We start from the raw sequence: 20,179 nt of genomic DNA, 5'->3' as shown, positions 1-20,179 counted from the left end.
GCTGGGAATGGAACTCAGGGCCTTCCTTATGCATGCAAGGCAAGTGCTTTACCACAGCCCCAGCTCTAAAAACCTTAAAGTTGCAGGGCCTCAGCAGTTTGACATTGAAGTGCCTAAAGGCGGATTAGGGAATGCAGGAGTTCAAACAGTTTATAAAGGAGGAAGCCAAGAATCAGAAAGTTGAAGTGATTTGCTCTAGGCCCCACAGATGTCTCCAAAGTCTATCTTTTTATACCACAAGCTATTTGCTGGAAGCCCTTGAGGACAGATGTCTTCACTAGCCCTTACTCTGAGCTCAACTCTTCCCTTCCAGACCCTTTAATAACATCACCTCTTCCCTGGGAGCTGCCCTGACTGTCTTCATCTCCTTTCCTGAAAATTGGTGTCTCAGCAGAAGTTAAGTGAAGCCTTGTTCAAATGCCCTAGGGGTGTGCTGTTGGGAGGGGCACAGCCCACTGTGATGCAGAACTCCACTCTCCCTCGCTCATGCTTACTCCCTCACTGACTGGCTCACTCACTCACTCGTATTCATCAGTTGGGTGAGTTTGGGTTTTCTTCCAGGTGAGGGGTGGGGAAGTAGTACCTGCCAGGTGACATGGCACCTGGGAGTCAGGGGACTTGGATTGGAGTTCTGGTTTTGCCACCAGCTTTCTGTATGGCCCTGGTCTGATGTGTCTCTTCCTCATTCCTGGCCTTGATTTCCTGCTCTGCAAAATGAAAGGTTGGAATGAGAGAGGGCAAGTCAGTTTAGCTCATCAGCTAGTGCTGGCGGAGTGTGTTGAGAGGGAAGTCGAGGTTCAATCTGATGTCTACGGAAGAGATGGCTTAGTGATGGCTGCTGTGAAGAGGATGGGGAGGGGTCATAGGTTAGCCTCTTCCAGCCTAACAATTCAGCTTCCTAAAATGGATTCCTTTGCCTTTCCTGTTGAAAGGGTGGGTAGCTGGGTTCATCTTAAGCTTAGGTACCTCACTGAGTGTCAGAAAGGCTCATTAGCTGGTTAGATATGTGATTAAAGGGAACCAAGTGGTCCCCAGGGTTGGGTGGATGCTGTCAGGGCCCTGAGACTTGCTGTTTTTAGGATTGAGGGAAGGTTGGAGAGCCCTCAGTGTGGGGAGACCCCAGGCATAGGCCTGATGTTGAGAGCTGGAAGAAAACACCAAGCTTATTCCTGGGGAGCTTGTGTGATGTCTTCTGAAATTTCAGGGGAAGGGCAGTAGTTCCTCCTCCCTGGAGGACAAATCAGAGCTGAGTTCCTTGGGCTGCAGGAGTGGATGGCAGTAACCAGGGAGAACTTCAGAAGGAGATCTGTGGCTCAGTGAGATCGTGGGAAGGATGTCTTGCCTGAGGTTTGATGAACTAAGCTGGGGCAGGGACAGGCCTGCCCAGAAGCAGAGGAATTGTTGCAGTGACTTTTGTGGAAAGGATGTAGTTCATTTAGTAATCGAGTAGAACTGCTTGAATGTGAAATGCTGTATTGTGTCCTGCTGGCCCCTCATCATACTGCCCTCATCTCTGCCTCCTTCCCCTTTCCATCCCTGTGGTCTGATGGCTCTGGGTTTGCTATGGAGTGGATTTCCTTCCTTATAGGGGCCAGGTGTCCATCTCTATCTTTCTCTGGCTTACCCTTCCTGAGCTAGAGTGACTGCCAGAGAAGCTAGAACTCTGGTTCTGAGCCCTCCACTGCAGCACACATTTATAAATTCAGTTCTCCTAGTCAAAAGGACTTTTCCAGAGCACTTAATCTGACCCTTTATTTAACACAGATGAGTAAGCTAAGGAACAGAGAAGTCCGTACAAGGAATCTTTCCACTTCTTAATCCATGTCATGATTTATAACCCTCCCAGGCTGCCCCACTACAGTTGCTGAACAGAGGGTCAGGCCCTAGGACCTTGGTCTAGTGTTTGGATCTGGCTCCTCTCACCTTGGGGAGTGGCCTGCAGGCTGCGCACCCCAGACATTCATCAGCTCTCCAGTTCTCCTGGGTGGTTAAGGATGAGAAAACGGCTCTGTATGGTGCAGAGTCCTGGATGTCAGGCCATCTGTTTGTAGGTTCCATTCATTATTCATAAGGAAACATGAGCTCCCAAAGTTGGCAGGGTCAGGATTTCTGTCCTTTACCTCTTCCTTTCTCACCCTGGGGTGTGGCTCACCAGGGAAGTGCTTGTTTCTCCAGGTATGGTCTGGGGGGTGGGGATGCCCCTTAGCTGCTTATGCCAGCTGAGAGAATATGGGACAGAGAGGGGGTTTTCTTATCATAGGCACTTTTCTTGCAGTTTTCTTAAAGACCTTAGAGACCCAGGGCAGAGCCAGAGCTTGAGGAATGGATGCACATCTTTGGATGAGCTCTGAGTTGAAGGGACAGGGGCTGCTGAGCATGTTGTCTCTTTGTGGAAACAGGAAATGTGCATTTGAGCCCAAGCCTTGCCACTTCCTTTCTGAGTAGGATGGGCAACTCCTTTACTTCTCCGAGACTCATTTTTTCATCTGCCATGTAGAGATAACTATGCACCTTGCAGAAATGTTAGAATGAGCAAATTAGACTTAGGCCCTGGCAGATTCACAATATCAGATAAGCCCTATCCCACCTTCCACCAAAAGACCATGCCGATGCCCAAAAAAACACACAAACTGGCACTAGAGCTGGAAACTAAAGAGATCATCACAGGCCAAAGTCCAGGGGGACTTTCCATTAGCTACAAGGTTGATGGGGGATGGAGTAATACAATCCGGGTCTTTGCACACATCTCTGGGTGAGTGAGAACAGTCCAGACAGCCACAAAGAAGGCAAAACAAGGCATTGACTCATCCCCTCTGTCGGTCCTAATTCACCAAGCTGGCAGGAGCCATGCTGACTGGGAGACCAAGTGACCGTTCTCCCCTGTCTGAGGACTATCCTTCTCATCAGCCAGAGTGGTGCGTTCATTCTTCCACCCCCATTTTCATCCCTTTCTGTGTCCTTTTGGAAAGTCAAATTCCCTCAGGGTCACAGGTCTCAGGGCATAAGGGTCATGCAGAATGCCCTGAACCCTGGGATGTACCTCTGCCCAGGAAGAGAACTGTGGGCTGGGACAGAGCCAGGAAAGTGCTGGGTGCAGAGCATGGCTTCCCTGTATTCTGCTGGAGCAGAGGAGCAGACTGCAGCACTAGGCTTTGCAACTGAGTTAGAGGCTGACAGCTGGAGACCCCCTGCTCTGTATGAAATGGGCTGCCAACACACGATGCCCCTCCCTCAGAGTGGCTCTCAGAGCCTTCTGTCCTCTTCTTCTAGCACTTATCGTAACCACCATTAAATATTTAATTGCATAATTAGTTATTTACTGTCTATTTCCCCTCCTGGACTGGAGGCCTTGGGAGGGTAGGACCAAGCTGGCTTGGCTCACTGCTGTACTCTTGGCACTCAGCATTGGCCTTGAAATTTTAGGAAATTAAATATTTGTTGAATACAGCTATTGAGAAGAGTAAATTTCTGTACTTTGGAAAGGAATTTGGCAATATGGTCCAAGAATCCAAAAACCATTTATGCCCTTAGTATCAGGCAGGATGCTTTTGGATGTAGCAGAGCGCTCTGATTCAAACTGGCTTAAGCAATGGAAAATGTATTATTGCTTAGAACTGGAAGGTCAGAGAAAGGCAGGCTCCAGGTGTGGCCTGGTGACCTTTTGGTCTGTGTGCTGTGTTACCCTTCAGAGTACTGGTTTCAGACTCTGACTGGGCCCACTGTGGGGGGGGGGCAGAGAGAGAGAAAAAGAGACACCAAACCCCCACCTCTCTTGTAAGCATGGAATCCAAATCTCCCTTTAAGTTGAATTGGGCCAACTTAGTCATATGCCCACCTTGGATGAGTGAGAGTCACCAAGGAGTACGCCATTCACTAAAGTCCTGAAACTAATCAGGATCTGCCTCTAAAACAAGGACAGGGTGGGACCTGGATAAAACCACTACTCTGCCAGGATACATGAAGTGGGGCAGCACATGGGGGAAGCTACCAGCCATTCCCACACCCTCCCACCCAGCCCGTCCATTTCTAGGAGTCAATCCCCAGCACATCAGCAGACTAAACCAGTGCAGAAAGATGTTTATTTCAGTGTTTATTTAAAAGAGAGGCAAGAGAAACTTGGACCTGATTCAAGAGGTAGCTGTATTGAAATATTTAAGTCAATTATACTACCTCTATACAACAGACTATTATGGTGGCATTAAAACTTTTATACAAAGTGTTAATAACATTGGGAAATACTTAGGATATAATGTTAGTTGAACAATACCAGGATATAAATTATATTTACAGTGTGAGTCCAATTATTTTGGTACGTGCACAGAAAGGACTCTGGAAGGAACTGGGTTAAAACACTGGTGGTGGCTGCCTCTCGGCAGTGCAGGCACGGGTGATTTGGGCCTGTTGTTTCATGCTTTTCTGAACCATCCCCTTCACCCAGGAGGACCCCTTCCACTAGCTGCGCAGGCAGAGCCTGGTTTGTTTTCCCTGTGCTTATTACTTGCTATGGAAGTAATCAACCCTAAGCTCATGAGGATTCTCTCTCTGTTGTGACTGTTCCTGGCACTTTACCTGTGCTATCTCATTTAGTTCTTACAGCAGTCCTATAAGGTACAGGCTTTTATTTCTTATTTTGCTAATGTCTTCTGAGATCCCAAGATGTTCGGTCACCGGGTCACACGGCTAGTGCCTGGAGGCTTTTGGAATTCAAGCCCAGGCCATCTGACTCTGTAGCCTTAGTCTTCACTGCAAAACCAGGCCACCTGCCATTTCTTCATGGCCATACACTAACAAGAATAGTCCTGTTTGTTGAGCCAGACCCTGTATACGCCCTTGATATTTATTTGTTAATTTAATACTTATAGCCTCAGAGAGGCTGAGTGACTTGCCCAGGGTCCACAGCTGGGAAGTAGTGGGACTGCTGTAGAGTTACTAGGGTCTGATGTGAAATTTCTTTGTCTCCCTCACACTTCAGGGTTGCCTGAAGATCTCCTGTGCTTGGGATCATGTTTAACGGGGAGCCAGGTCCAGCCTCGGCTGGAGCCTCCAGGAATGTGGTGCGGAGCTCCAGTATCAGTGGCGAAATCTGTGGATCCCAGCAACCTGGGGGTGGGACCGGGACCACCACTGCCAAGAAGCGGCGGAGCAGCCTGGGTGCCAAGATGGTGGCCATCGTGGGCCTGACCCAGTGGAGCAAGAGCACACTCCAGCTTCCCCAGCCAGGTGAGGGGCCCAGGGCACTGAGGGGCGGGGGTGGGTCACTTTGCCCTGCGTACCCTGGTATTAACTGTTGGATGTGCTTGACCACACCCCACACTTTGTATGGTACTTCCCACATACTAGGCACTTTTCTGGGCCAAGGAGGTATGCCTGTCATCCTCAGCCTCACCAGGCATGCACAGAAGCACAGGAAAGGCTAGGCACCTGTCCTAGATTACACAGTGGGGAAACAGTGGAGCCTGGGTTCAAACATGCGTAGTTGGGCTTCCTACTTCATGCCCTGAATTTTTACACTATGCTGGCTCTGCAAAGACTTACACATTAATCAGTAATTATTTATGAGATCCTCCTTTGTTCCTGTCACCATGGTCAGGACACCACGATTTTCCAGACATACGCATCCACAAGATTCAGTCTCATCTGTCATCTCTGAGTTTCCTAAGTATAACAGCCACGTGAATATAGTTACAAAGAGAAACAAGTAGATGTTACAAAGAGAAACGTAGATGTTACAAAGAGATGTTACATCACACCTAGATATTACAAAGAAAAAGGAGAGAAACATAGATTCATGGTTTGTACAATCACATCGAGTGCCCAGGTGTTCAGTTGAGCCAGTCCTATCACCAGGAAAGCATGTCACAATCATTCTCATTCAGATTCTGCATGGCAATGAATAAAACCAACCAGAACCACAGATGCACATACTCAGATCACAGAAACATGTCATACTTGGGTATGCACTTGCCTGACAGAGCCACGTTCACACACCTTAACAGTCGCATCCTCATGAAAACAAACGCTTTCTCGGTCTGCACTTATACAATCCCAGATATACTCAGACTGGTAGGAGACCCACCTTGTTGCACACAGCCACACATGGACCCCATGTCACAAAGGAGCGAGCCCTCTCCACCAAGACCCCCTCACTTTGTGGCATCAGCCCAGACACCAGCTGGTTTTGTTTTAAAATCTCTTCCTGCTTATTTTGCTCAGAGTAACAACTTCCCCGAGAAACCTTCAAATAGGCAGCTGGATGGGGGTGGTGGGGGGCGGGGTTGCCGGAGGATCAGGGAGAATGCTCATCAAGACTTCCAGTTGGGGCTGGGGGTGGGGGACTTTTCCAGGCCTTAAAATAGATTCTTACAAAGCCCTTAACAGGAGCATGCGGGATGGTCTTTTCCAGCAATCACGCTGTGATGTGGTTTCTGGCGCAGGGAGAGGCTGGATGGGGAAGGGGCTTGAGGTTATTAGTGCCTTAGGGTGAGCAGTGCCGGCCTGGGACTAGGTAGTAAGGGAGGTGGGGATTTGGGGATCCTGAACTTGGGATAGGACAAGGAGGACAGGGATAGCGCCAAGGGTGGGATTAGGGCCAGAGTATTAAGATGAGGACGTCACAGAGGTGTTAGACCCCAGGGTCTGGCTTTGGCAGACCACGCCCAAGAATCTGGTCTGAGGCCCAAAGGTTTCTCTTGTCCAGAGTGATTGGGAGGGACAGTCTCTCAAGGCCAAGTCAGGGGCCTGAGTCCCTGGGAGATATTGCAGTGATCTGCATAGACTTCACAGACGGCAGGCAGGGATGGGGCAGATGCCAGGAAGACCTTTTGCCTTGGGAGGAGATGAATGGCCATGGGGGCTTCTGGATCCCTGTCTCCTTGGTATGTAAGGGCACTACTGAAGGCCGGGGGCTGGGACAGGAGAATTGCCCAGATGCCCTTCTAACTGAAGGTCCCTATGAGTCATCTAATTGCTGAATGTCAGAGCAGGAAGGGCCCCTCGAGGTCATCTAGTTCATTGTACTCATTTATGACAAACATTCAAAGCCTGGGGAGAAGGCATTTTCCTGGAGAATGATCTCAGGTGGCCTCTGAAGCCACACCCTGTCATTTACTAGGTGATCCATCTGGGCAAGTTACTGCATCTCTCTGAGCCTGCTTCTTGTTTGTAGAATGAGGACAATAATACATGCCTTGCAGAGGTGTCCAGAGTTAAATGAGATAATGAATGGGAAGGTGGCCAGCCTTGTGCTTGCCACATGGGAGACACTCAGTGAAATTGGTGCCGTTATTGTTACCCTTGGGCACAGTAGAGTCAAAAGAGAAGTAAGGCCTCTAGCCTCCACACCTCTCCCATCTTTATTCCTTTTCCCAGTCAAAATGTTTCTTTTTTCTCCAAGCCTCGAGGATCCCAGCTTGGGGCCTCCTCCTGGTTGGAAAAGTCTGGCATGAGAGGGATATATGGTGCCAGTTCACTGTGGGTGTTGGCCCTGGAATTGTTGTTCTGGGAAAACTTCCCATAGGGGTACCCCCTGCTGCCCCCCACTGCCCCAATATGGGATAGCTCAGTTCCTTGCAGAGCTGGGCTGTGTGAAGTTGGTAAGAATTCCTCTTCTGGACCCAACCTTCTGGGCTCTGGGTCTGCCCTTCCCAATGACCCCCTTTATCCTAGTTTATCTGTACCCTGCTTCAGCCAGAGCCCTGCCCATCCCTTTTTGTTTCAAAGCCTCTGCCCTAGTTCAGACCTCATAATATCTAGCCTGAGTGTTGTACCAACCTCCTTCCTGGTTCCCCTGCCACCCCCTACCAGTTTATTCATTATGTTGCCCTAGAGTGGACTTTCAAAAACTCACCCTGGTGCTTTAGAGGGCTAGTCCTGGCTCTGTGACTCCCCATGGGACCTTTGGAAAGTCACTTTCCCACTGAGTTTCAGTTTTTTCTTCTGTAAAATGGAGCTAAAAAATGCTCCCTCCCAGCTTCCTTCTAGATCTATAATTCTGTAAGTTGTGGGAGCAATGACAGAGGTGAGTTCAGGGCTTTTGGGTCCCAGGGCACAGGTGGAATCTGGTCTGGTATTAGGCTAGCTCCACACAGGGTCATCCACGGCTGTTTCAGCCCGTCCAAATGGAGCTTCTCTTTTCAGTACCAAGGACAGTGGCTTTTCTCTGCTGGGCTCTCTCTAGGCTCTGGGTCAGAAATCTCAGGATCATTCCAGAAGATGTCCCTAATGGTGTATTGCTGCAGGTTGTTACTGCCCCTCTCTTGTATGTGACAGGACAGATGGGATGGTTTCTGAAGTTTTTCAGTATCTGGGGACTACAGAATTATTGTAAGCAATTTGGCTTGGTGCTCTAGAGAGAAGCTACATGAAGTTATTCCCTGGATTGATGGGGTTGAAACTGCACAGGGATGAAGCCAGTAAAGGACTTTCCCCCTAAGGCTGCAAGACCTTTCTCCTCCCTCTGAAGACATGGAACCTTCCCTCTGATGAGTTACATTACACATAGATGGGACATTGGGAGGGGAGAGAGATGCAACATACCAGCTGACTGGGAGTCTGGGGACCTGGCATTTAGTCCCAGTTCTTTTGACACCTGGACCTCAAGCTCCCTATTTGAGAAATGGTAGAGGGGGCTAGCAAACTATTTCTTAACCTCTTCAGGGTCCTACAACTCCTCCATTCAAGGATTCATATTGGACTGGGCAAGCCTTAGAAGTGAAATTCACATCCAAATGGGTCAGAGCTTTCCCAAGCTCTAAAAGTGAATGTTGAGGGGGTGAGGATATGAGGGGGAGGAAGGGTGACTTGCAGTCCTCAGACCCCATCTGTCTCCTAACTGGGTTAGAGGGGATGTGGCAGTTAGGAGCCAAGGACAGGGAGAGTCCTCCTACACTCCCCATTTTTGCCCAGCCCTCTGTGTGTGTGGCAGGTCACACACCATGTGTGGGTGGGCACTGTTGTGTGTGATATAGTGGACTGGTTCAACTCCAGGTATTTGAGAGTTCACATCAAAACATCATACGTGATCTAACTACATTTGATAGAGCATGTAATGTGTACATATGGCCAAGACCTGGTGGGACCATTTGTGACCATGCAAATTTGTACTAACATAATTGACCTTGTATGTGAGATAACTGTATTCATATATGTAATCATCAGCTTTGTATATGTCTGTTTATGATCATCTATGTGAAAGAAATAGTGTAAGCTGAGATGTGTATGTGTGTGAGTGAGACAGACACACTTCTCAGTGATCTCACTGATCCTAGATGTGCTAGACATTCCCATGTCCTAGATGCTGGTCTGATTTTACAGGAGTCATTCCCCTTTACTTCCCAACCCTGTTCCCATCACGTCCCCTCCACTACCATCCCATCCACTGGTGATACTAGCCCTCTCAACCTTCCCTCCCACAGTGGAGACTTCTTGAAAGATAAATAGAGCAAAGAAAGAGAAATAAAGTCCTCCTTCTCCCAGGCTGGGGTCGGGAACATTCCTTCCCCAATCCACAACTGGATGGGAGTAGGAGAAAAGACTGCTAGGGTAATCAGATCCCCCATCTCCACTGTTTTCAGGGGCTGTGTCTCCTACCCATGTCTCAGGTCTCCCCCATCTCTGTAAAGAACTCCACTCTTAATTTGCTTAGGCATCTAACCAGTGACAGCAGGTATCTCCTTTGATATAGTTCCCATCCAAGCATCACTTCCTCCCTATGAAATTCCTCTGGCCAGCAAGCTTCTGCATGGGAAATTCCTGCAAAACCCCAATGTGTCCCCACTTTACTTCCCCAGAGGAGAGTGAATCTGAAGGGACCACACTGAATGCTGAAGAGGTTGCTATGGAAACCCAGGTAGGATGGTACACTGCTAGGAGAAGGAGAGTGCCCCCTTTCCCCTGTCAGGTGGAGAACGGGTGCTGGGCAGGGCATGCCCTGTATAGAATACAGAGGCACAAGGCAGGCTTGCGCTGCACAGCTTCATGGGCTCTTCTACAGACCTTTCCTTTAAAGTCAAAGTCAATTCAGGTCAAGTTAGCAGTCCCTCTCAAAGTCTTGCTTCCCCGAGGGCCTTACCAGCTTGCCACACATGTCCCTCTCCACATTTGGACCTACCTTCAGAAGGGAAGTTTGTTTGAGAGTGGTCATGCTCCTTTTTTTTATTTTTTTAAGAGAGAGAGAGAGAGAGAGAGAGAGAGAGAGGGAGGAGAGAGGAGAGAGAATTTTTAATATTTATTTTTTAGTTCTCGGCGGACACAACATCTTTGTTGGTATGTGGTGCTGAGGATCGAACCCGGGTCGTACGCATGCCAGGCGAGCGCACTACTGCTTGAGCCACATCCCCAGCCCCCCCCCTTTTTTTTTTTTTAATAGGGCCTATGAGGGTATCAGAGAAATAGGTTGTGTGGGGTCTGGGTGTGATGGGGTCCCTGGGGGATCTGGAAGAAGGAAAGTAAATCTTGTAAGACATACTTTCCAGAAGAGTCGGGGGAGAAGGAGAGGGGATAAGAACATGAGTTTGGGGGCAAGGGATGAAGTAGAGTGGGCACTTGGCATCAGAGGAGCCTGGTAGGAGGAGCTCTGCCTCAAGCCCCCTCTCCACCATCTTGACCCTCTAGCCATCTTTCTAGTCCACTTTGTCTGTGTCACTGCCCCTGGCAGGGCAGGTGTCAGGCTGTAGACCAGTTCTGGGGGTAGCTCATGTCCCCACTCCAGTCAGCTCTGCTTGCATGCCCCTTCCCAGAGGAGAACTGGCCACACTGTCCAAGAAGCCTTAGGTTGTTTCAAACTGATTTCCTCTCTCTCCTTTGGGGTGGGGTTCTCAGAAGGGGCCACCAAGAAGCTGCGCAGCAACATCCGACGGAGCACAGAGACTGGCATTGCTGTGGAGATGCGAAGTCGTGTCACACGCCAGGGCAGCCGGGAGTCCACTGATGGGAGCACCAACAGCAACAGCTCCGATGGCACGTATGTGCACCCCTGCTCAGCCCATTCTGTCTCCTCCTCCTCGACTTGGGTCACACAACCAGCAGGAAGGGCAGGAAGACCTTCCTATGTGGTTTCCAGCCAAGATGTCTGGTTTCCTCTATGCCTCCGACTCCCTTGTCCCTTTCTCAGGACATCCATTGCTTGGCCCCTAGGTATTCCTATTGCTCCACTGGAGTGCCCTAGAGCCCAGGAGCAGTGAATTCCTTCTGTGTGCTTCAGAAAGTGTCCTGTGCCTCCTGCCTCCTATGCTTCCATGCCTCCCTGCTCAGAAGGAGAGGGGTGGAAAGGAAAATGTGATCCTAAATTATCTTTAGCTCTAAACCGATTGTTATGGCTCAGATGAGTGGAGTCCTCTCAAGTACACTTTCTTGGAGCTTAGGAAAAGAGATTGGACTAGATCCGTGTTTTTTTAAATTGTCAGTAGTGACTCATAGACAAGGCATAAAATCACCACCATGGGTCAGAACCAGCATTAGAAAAAGAAATCGAGAACTCAAGTATATCTTAGTAGTGAGGATGAATTACCTTGGGCCCTTTTGTTTCAGTTTTACATATATAGATATACTTTGGTCTGTAGCAGATCATGATGGTAAATCCTTTTCTTACATTTGGGTTGCAGTAAAACATTTGAAAGTCACTGGGTTAGATATTCCCTTAGATCTCTTCTAAATCTGTGAAACTATAGTTTATGACTAACACTCTCTGCTTCTGCTTCATTAACGCTCTGTAATCTCCAGTCTCAGGATTCTGGGCTCCATTATTAGTATTCAGTGACCATATCTCACTACTATACAGTCAACTCTCAGCATTTCTAGGGGATTGGTCCCAGGACCTCCACCGACAAAAAAATCCACGGATGCATAAGGCCCTTACATAAAATGGTGTAGTAGTTGCATATAACCTGCATACATCCTCCTGTTACTTAAATAATCTCTAGATTACTTTTAATACCCATGTATTAAAATGTGAATGCAATGGAAACAGTTGTTAGGCTGTATTGTTTAGAAAATAATGACAAGAAAAAAAGCCTGCACATGTTCAATACAGGCACATTTTTTTTTCAATAATGTTTTCAATCTGTGGTTGGTTGAATCCGTGGATGTGGAACTCATGGATACAGAGGGCCTTCCCTACCTACTTCCATGAATGAGAATAGCTGCTACATTTAACTTCCCATGTGCAGATCACCATTGGGTATCTTAGATCAGTGAATCCTGCCTTGGAATCTACCTACTGTAATCAGCCCAGGAATGGGGTGATCATTTAACACTTATAACCATCCCAAGGAATATGGGAACTATCATTATCTCTGTCTATGAGGAAGGAAACTGAGGCAAGAAGGAGGGGAGGAACCTTGCTCAAGGTCACAGCTGTTAAGTGGTCATGGCTGTTAAGTATTAAGTGGTGTTAATAGGGCCATTTGACTCTATAACCTTTATTCAAACCTCTACTCTAAGGTAGAGGATAACTTACTCTATACTAAGCTCCCAAAAGTTTGTGACCTTGAGAGGCTACATTTCTTTAATCCCTCAGATCCTATTGAAATAAGAAGGTGATACTAGGTGATTGCTGATTATGATCAATAAAAAGTGGGTGCCATGAAGCCCCTTCCTGGGGGAGTAGAGGCTCCATGTAGTAGAGGAGACATAGCCTCTCTCTGATGAGCATATACCTCCCTGCCTGTCACTGGCCAGTTGGGACTCTAGGCCAACCTGTCCAGCAGGGATTCTTTGCTGCATAGCTTTTTCTCTCTCTAGCCAGGAGGTCTTATACTTTGGTCCATTGTAGCCCCTGAGCAGGCCTGGGCCAACCCTTCCTTATCTGTCCTTTCTCTGCTGGCCACAACCTGGACATCCAGCTTAAGGACATGAAAAAATAGCACTTTCCTCTTGACAATAGCAGCAGCAGCAGCAGCAGCAGCAACTCTAACTACCATTTGTTGTTTCCTGTTTGTCCCGAACTCTTCCCATACCCTCTGCCCAGCCTGCACTGTAGTCTATGAGTTGAGCATTATCTCTGTTTTGCAGGCAAGGCTTACTTCTTGGAGCCTGTTTTCTCATCTGCAAAATTGGATACTAGTTCCTATCAACAGATTGTAAGGATTAAAATGACACAGTATGCTGGGTGTGGTGGCCTACACCTATAATCCCAGTGACTTGGGAGACTGAGGCAGGAGGACAATAAATTCACAGCCAGCCTCAGCAACTTGGTGATACCCTAAGCAACTTAGCAAGACTCTGTCTCAAAGTAAAAAATAATAAGGGCTGGGGATGTGGCTCAGTGGTTAAGTGCTCCTGGGTTCAATCCCTGGTACCAAAAAAAAAAAAAGGAAGACACAGTAGTGCACTTAGAACATTTAGCGCCCCATTGGTACCTGGTCAGCTTTTAATCACTGGCAGTTTTTCTTGTTACTATTTCCAGGCCCCCCACCACCCTGGACCACCCACCATCCCTTGCCATTCATCTCAACCCTGTAATTGTGTTATTTTGGTCTCAGGTGCTGTTCACGGCACCACCTTGCAGTTATTGACTAGGATTTTAAATTTATGGTCAAATCAAATCTCAGTTCTTAGAACTTGCTCTAGGCATTGAGATTTCTGGCCTGACATCCTTTGGTGAGGAACACAGGTGTCCAGCAGTTACTGCATTTTAAGGGTCACCTCAGAAATTCTTGGAACTTGAAGAATGAAAACCATCATTATGAGATTTTAAATGTTGTCTCTTTAGTGACATCAAAGAATTTTTCTTCAATGTGCAGAAATGAACAGTTGTCTGCCTTTCCTGCAGGTTCATCTTCCCCACCACCCGGCTGGGAGCTGAAAGCCAATTCAGTGACTTCCTGGATGGGCTGGGACCAGCCCAAATTGTGGGGCGACAGACGCTGGCAACACCCCCCATGGGTGAGTCTTCCTGAGGGCAGGGTGAGTGAGGAGTGGGTAATGGCAGAAAAGGCAGGGTGGGTGAGCCAGCGGTGGGGGTGGGGTCATGACAAGGTACAGGCAGCAGAAGGGAGCCCTTCCTCTGGCTTTTTTGCCAATGAAGAGTCGGTGGAGCATTCATCAATTCTTCCCTCATCAAAGACGGGAGGGATGGCAGCCTTTCTCTGCCTGCTGTCCCGCAGCACCTTTTACAGCACATCTCCTCCCTCACTTTACACGCCCATCACCTGAATGTAGCATTGGCTGTCCTGGAGTTGATTCACCAGTTCTCTGTGTGAACCTGGATGAGTCACTTCCCTTCTTTAAGCCTCAGTTTCCTCATTTGTAAAATGGAGATAATACGACCCACTTGAGTTCTGCAATCTCACACCAGCTGATTGAGCTCCTTTCTATTAGATGCTTTGCAGTGAGATCTTTTAATGTGCTTGTAGGAACTGAGCTGATTTGACTGTTTCTCTTAACAGTGCCTGGCACCTAGAAGCTGTCTGTTATTTTTCTCATCCCTCTTCCTTGCAGCAAGGAAGGACATTCTGAAGCCTATGCTTGGTCCTCTTAGCTGCAGTCTGGGTCATTTCGTGCACTCTGGGACTACTTCTCCCTCCCTCAGGCTATGTTGCTTTAAGCAGCTTCTCTCCAAACTGGCTTCTACAGAGGTGCTTCCTGCCTTCCCTTGTGTCCCATCAATCTGGCCTGAGCAGCATTATCTGACCCAGAAGCCCACGTCCCTATCCAGACAGTATTCGACCTTTGACCCTCCTAGCAAAAGAGGAAGGCAACTGTGCACAATGGGTCTGGGATTCCATTCTAGGCCCAGGACTCTTGCCACAGCACTACCCTGTCTTCCTTGAAAGGGTCCATACTAAAAAGAGAGAGAGAGACACAGAGAGTGAGCGCGCGCGCGCGAGAGAGAGCTCATGTATAATGGCAAAAAAAAAAATAATAATAAGGGGGGCCATAGAGCCCCTTGGAAGAGGGGTCCATGGGGATCCTTAGAGAGGCAGTGTCAGCTCTCATCTGGTTCTTGCGTTGGATTGAACTAATTCCCGCCATTTTCTGGCAGCCTCTTAAGGGCCTGCTTTCCCTCTCCCCTAGACCATAAATTGAGAAGCAGCAAAATGAGCCAACCACTTTCACAAGGCCAGTGTGCCATCACAGCCTTGCACATTTGTGTGTGGTGCCCCCTTGTGTCCAAAACTGGGAAAGCAGGTTTGCATTTCCTCTCCATTTGGGAGTGAGAGATAGCTAGGTGTGGAGAAAATGAATTCCCAAGACCCCCCTTTCCCCCATGAAGAGGTCAGGAATCACTGGAGGAAGATGAATTCTAGGATGCCTCCTGAAAGTAGTAAATCCCTGTCCTCTTTCGTACGCAAATATGAATAATTGCATAATGGCTCAGGGAATCTGAAAAGGGTGGTTGAACCAGAAGTCTGGCCCATTTAATTTTTCTGGATCAGGCTTATGATTATCTACTGCTTTGAAGGCTGTTCCACGTGTCTACTGCATAATTCTAAATCCATGGTGAACAAAGCTAAGAGTTCCTAGAAATCACGTAATGCTATGATTCCACACATGGGATCTGATTCTGTTGGACACAGGACCTGACCTTGTGAGCACTCAGGTCTCTGTGCTTCTCTAGCAGAGGGTTGAGCGGCCCCATTTCCAGGTAGTGCCTTGTATCCTGGGCCAGCTCAGCTTAGCATTGCTTCCCACTTAACGCTCTTTCAGTATTTGTTTGATAAATTAATGGGGAGTGGCTGAGGGCTGCTGGAGGGGAAGATGAAGAAGAGAGCATACAGGCTTCCTCACACAGGAAGCTCTCTGTCCCTAAACTTGCCTATTCTGCTTAGTGAAACAGAAGCCTCCCAGTCAGCTACACGATGGGAATTTGGCAGCCAGTTGTTGTGATCCAAGCATGTTCCTTGAGGTTCATGCCCCATCCCATGCCACAGGATCTAGCAAAGTGTTTCTCAGTCACCTGGAAGTGACTCAATTTCAGTTTTTGGTACTGGGGATTGAACCCAGGATACTTTACCACTGAACTACATCTTTAGTCTTTTTTATATTGAGACAGGGGCTCACTAAGTTGCTGAGGCTGAATTTGCAATCCTCCTGCCTCAGTCTCCTGAGTCACTGGAATTACAGGCATGTACACCCAGCATTTTAAAGTGATCTCTAAGAACCAAGTGCTGCATGCCCCTAATCCCAGTGACTTAGGGATGAGGGAAAGAATGATATAGGCTGAGGCAGGAGGATTGCAAATTCAAGGCCAACCTTGGCAACTTACTGAGATATAGCTCAGTGGTATAGCACTTGGTTGGATCCCCAGTACCAAAAAATAAAATTTTAAAATATAAAGTGATCTCTGAGAACAGTCTGACACTTGCAGCTTGCTCCAACATGTTCCTTTCTGATGCTGCTACAGTGTTCCCTGCAGACTGAGATGCTCACCAGAAGCTGGCTGCCCCTCAATCCCTGGTCTGACTCTGCCTGGATTGTCCCTCTTCCCTTGCAGGAGATGTGCACATTGCCATCATGGACCGGGGTGGCCAGCTGGAAGTGGAAGTGATTGAAGCTCGGGGCCTGACCCCCAAACCAGGCTCCAAATCTCTCCCAGGTGAGGCTGAGCAGCTAGGAGAGGGACTTGGGTAATGGAGGTCCTAGAAGGGAGGGGTTTGTAGCTGAACTGTATGTAGTCCATCCTTAACTCCCACTGGCCTACATCAGTGTTCTTGACTGGAGTCACACCTTCCCTGGAAGGCCAGTGAGCGAGGTGGGGGCAGGAGAGGATGGAGGGGTCAGCCTCTTCCTTTTGCAGTGCACAATCTATTTACCTTGCTCACCTCCAGGGTCCCCTGGAGGTTGGGGATGGGGTGCGCCATAGTTGTCTCTCTGGGACTATATTATTCTTTCCCTCATCCCTCAGCTACCTATATCAAGGCTTATCTGCTTGAGAATGGGGCCTGCTTGGCCAAGAAGAAGACAAAAGTGGCTAAGAAGACCTGTGATCCCCTGTACCAGCAGGCTCTGCTTTTTGATGAGGGGCCCCAGGGCAAGGTGCTGCAGGTGAGTATTAAGGGTGAGTGGGCCAGGGTCAACTCAAAAACTGGAAATCATGACGAGGTTCTTCAGCGATGATTCATCCTATGTCAAGCATTGTACCAGGTGCATTGTTTATATTGTCCATTTATTTTCACAACCCCAGTGAGGTGTCCTTGCCCCCAGTTGAATCAGAAGGAAACCAAGGCTTTGAGGTAGATAAGATGCTCCCTAGCTTGCACAGCTGGCAGGGAGAAGCAGGATTCATTTCCATACTGCCTCCTTCTGTTACCTGGTGCTGATGTTCATTGTGCATCAGCTGAGGGCGGGACTTTCCAGATGTGATCTCACATCATCCTCGGGACTACTCCATGAAGTAGATGTGATTTCCTCCATTTTACAAATGAGGAAACAGTCTTGGGTAGATGAAGTGACTTGATTGAGGTTTCAGCGAGTGATTAGCAGAACTGAGGTCAAGTTTAGGTGGCTCTTATCCCAACTCTTTGAGGGTGACAAAGCTCTTTCATGCTCTGTGTGTGATTGGCCTTCACAGCAGTACTGCAAGGGAAGGCTCATCAGGTCCCCTCCACAGACAGAGACTCTGAGCTCATGTGGGCCTTCAGCACTGTGACGGGTCTGTCTCTGAGTGTGGTTCTGGGTTCAAATTCCAGCTGACACTCACTAGCTATGGGTGGTATATCGTGGAGATTGAAAGAAGGCACCTACACAGCCTAACATTGCACCTGGCACCTAGACAGCTACTTGCTAAGTTTTAATGGTGATGGTGGCAGTAGGTCTTGCCTGAGAGAGAAGAGGTTAGAGTCTGGCCTGTCTGGGCTGTGTGTCTTCTTGTTAGTCAGCTTTCTGTTTGTAGCAAAATACCCAAGATAATCAACTCGAAAAGAGGAAAGGTTTATTTTGGCTCAGTTTTTGATAGTTCAGTCTGTGCTTAGTTTTCCCCACTGCTTCTGGGCCTGTCAAGAGGTAGCACGTGGTGGCAGGAGTGAGCAGTGAAAAAAACTGCTTTCCTGCTGCAGCTGGGAAGTGACAAGAGAGGGGAAGAGACTTGCACCATACTATCCCCCTCCAGGGTGCACCTTCAAAATCTGAAACCATTGTTGCCACCATCTCCCACTAGTGCCAAGCTAGGGGCTAAGCCTATAACACCTGGGCCCTTGGGAACATTTATCCGCACCATAGAGGGCTGCTCCTCTGAGCTGGGGTGTTTCTATGACAAGGACCCTTGAGTTGCCAAACTTAAAAACCACAGAACTGTAGGGTTCTGGGGCAGGGGGCATAATATCATGTGTCTGTTTAAAAACACAAGTTTGAATATCACTCAGATAATCTGTTCACACTACCAAAGTTACAAATAGAAACACTGAGGTACACGAGGGCCCAGGACAGATGCAAGATCCACAGGGAGCCAGCAGCAGAACTGGAGGCACAATGGGGAAATTGTCGATTAGGATGCTTAGAGGCCCTGGAGTCAAACACACCCAGCTTCTAACCCCAGGTCTGCTATAAATGACTATATCTTTAGGTTAGTTAAATCAGCTCAGAGCTGTGGTTTCCTCTAAGTAGAAATACTAATACACACAGCACCGCTACCCATGTGGGTTGTTTTTTTTTTTTTTAATTTTTTTTAATTTTTTATTTATTTTTTTATTTTGTCTTTTTTTTTTTTATTGGTTGTTCACAACATTACAAAGCTCATGACATATCATATCCATGTGGGTTGTTAGAACAATTAAATGACACATGTAAAGTCCATAGGATCGAGTCTGGCACATCTTAAGTGCTCAGAAAGTTGTTGCCCAAAATCAATCTGGGTTCGGGCGCTCTCTGTCCCATCTGTACCCTGGCAAAACTTAGTTTCCTAGGCCCACTTCCCAGTCCTGGAGCTGAAGAAGAGTGGCTCAGCTCCTGATTCTTTCTCCCCTGCTGGCAGGTGATCGTCTGGGGAGACTATGGCCGCATGGACCACAAGTGCTTCATGGGTATGGCCCAGATCATGCTGGATGAACTGGACCTGAGCGCTGCGGTTACCGGCTGGTACAAACTCTTCCCCACCTCCTCCGTGGCAGACTCCACGCTCGGATCCCTCACCAGGCGCCTGTCCCAGTCCTCCTTGGAGAGTGCCACCAGCCCTTCCTGCTCCTAAGAACCTTGCTCAGGACCAGAGGCCGGGTGGTGGTGTGAGAAGGGGGCCTGCTGGCCTCTACCTCCCCTGTACATAGTCTCTGTCTCTTTCTGGACCCCTTGCCCTGCTGCATGCCTGTTGGCTACTGGGCTTGTCCCAGCTGGCAGTGGAGGTGTGTGTGTGTGTCTATTTGTGTGTATGTGTGTGTGACTACTTTTTATGTATTCATTTGTCTGGGTACAGTCAGTCCTGGTGACACATGGGCTGGAATCCATGTCTCTTTGTATCTTGTTGAAAAGAAACCCAAAGGAGTATTGTGTGGATGTGACTTGCCCTGAGGAATCTCTAGGGGTGGAAGTGGGGGATGAGGCCACTGGCCTATCCTGCCTCTCCCTGTCCCTGTGGCAGAGCCTGTGCCCCCCGCCCCTTCGTGGTCTCTGCTTGGTTCTGTCTTGTCTTTTGTTTCACCCTTTGCCTCTCCCAGCATTGCTGCTCTTTTTTGAGGAATGTAGCATCCACTGCAGCGGGCTACACTGGGCTCCTCTGGGAACCCCCCGCCTCTGTCCCTCTCCCCACCTGAGCTGCTCCAGCAGCTCTCTCCACCAAACGCATCCTGCAGCACGTAGCATGCTCACTTAGTGCCCTGGCCAGAGCCCCAGGGAGGCAGAGGGTGCCTGGGGAATAGAGGGCTTTGAGATTGCTTTCCCCTGAGGCTAGAACCACCTGCTTCCTACCAGCTAGCATGAGGAGGTCTTCGCTCCTGGGTGCTGGCCAGGTCCCCTAGAGGGCAGGGCCAGGGTGCTTCCCTCAGCATTTGTTCAAGGCCTTTTCTCCCTCCCAGCCACCTCCAACATGCCAAAGGAGCTCTCCCAGGGGGCCCAGGAGGTCAGCCTCAGTGGCATGTCATCTGCCAAAGCAGACAGTCTTCCCACCCCCAGGCCCAGACATTGGTCCTATCCCACTCTGGGCTTGTCCCTAGTGGGACCTGGCTTGTTAAGAGGTGCTGAGGGCGTGGCTGTTTGCTGGAATCAGGAGGGCTGAGGCTGACTTGTTCTGAGCCACTGTTGGGAATACTGTCTG

General features: G+C 48.7%; 1 protein-coding gene across 1 annotated transcript; it reads left to right on the top strand.

Annotated features, from left to right (window-relative positions):
* The first annotated feature begins 5,003 nt into the window (after positions 1-5,003).
* Rims3 (regulating synaptic membrane exocytosis 3) lies at positions 5,004-19,120 on the top strand. Its single transcript, XM_026412917.2, has 6 exons — positions 5,004-5,220; positions 10,819-10,960; positions 13,769-13,881; positions 16,433-16,534; positions 16,844-16,983; positions 18,908-19,120. The coding sequence occupies exons 1-6, from the start codon at positions 5,004-5,006 to the stop codon at positions 19,118-19,120; spliced, it is 927 nt and encodes a 308-aa protein (XP_026268702.1).
* The last annotated feature ends 1,059 nt before the right edge of the window (positions 19,121-20,179 follow it).

Source organism: Urocitellus parryii, chromosome 11 (assembly GCF_045843805.1).
Source record: "Urocitellus parryii isolate mUroPar1 chromosome 11, mUroPar1.hap1, whole genome shotgun sequence".
NCBI lineage: Eukaryota > Metazoa > Chordata > Mammalia > Rodentia > Sciuridae > Urocitellus > Urocitellus parryii.
This window is presented reverse-complemented; position numbering and strand designations above follow the sequence as displayed.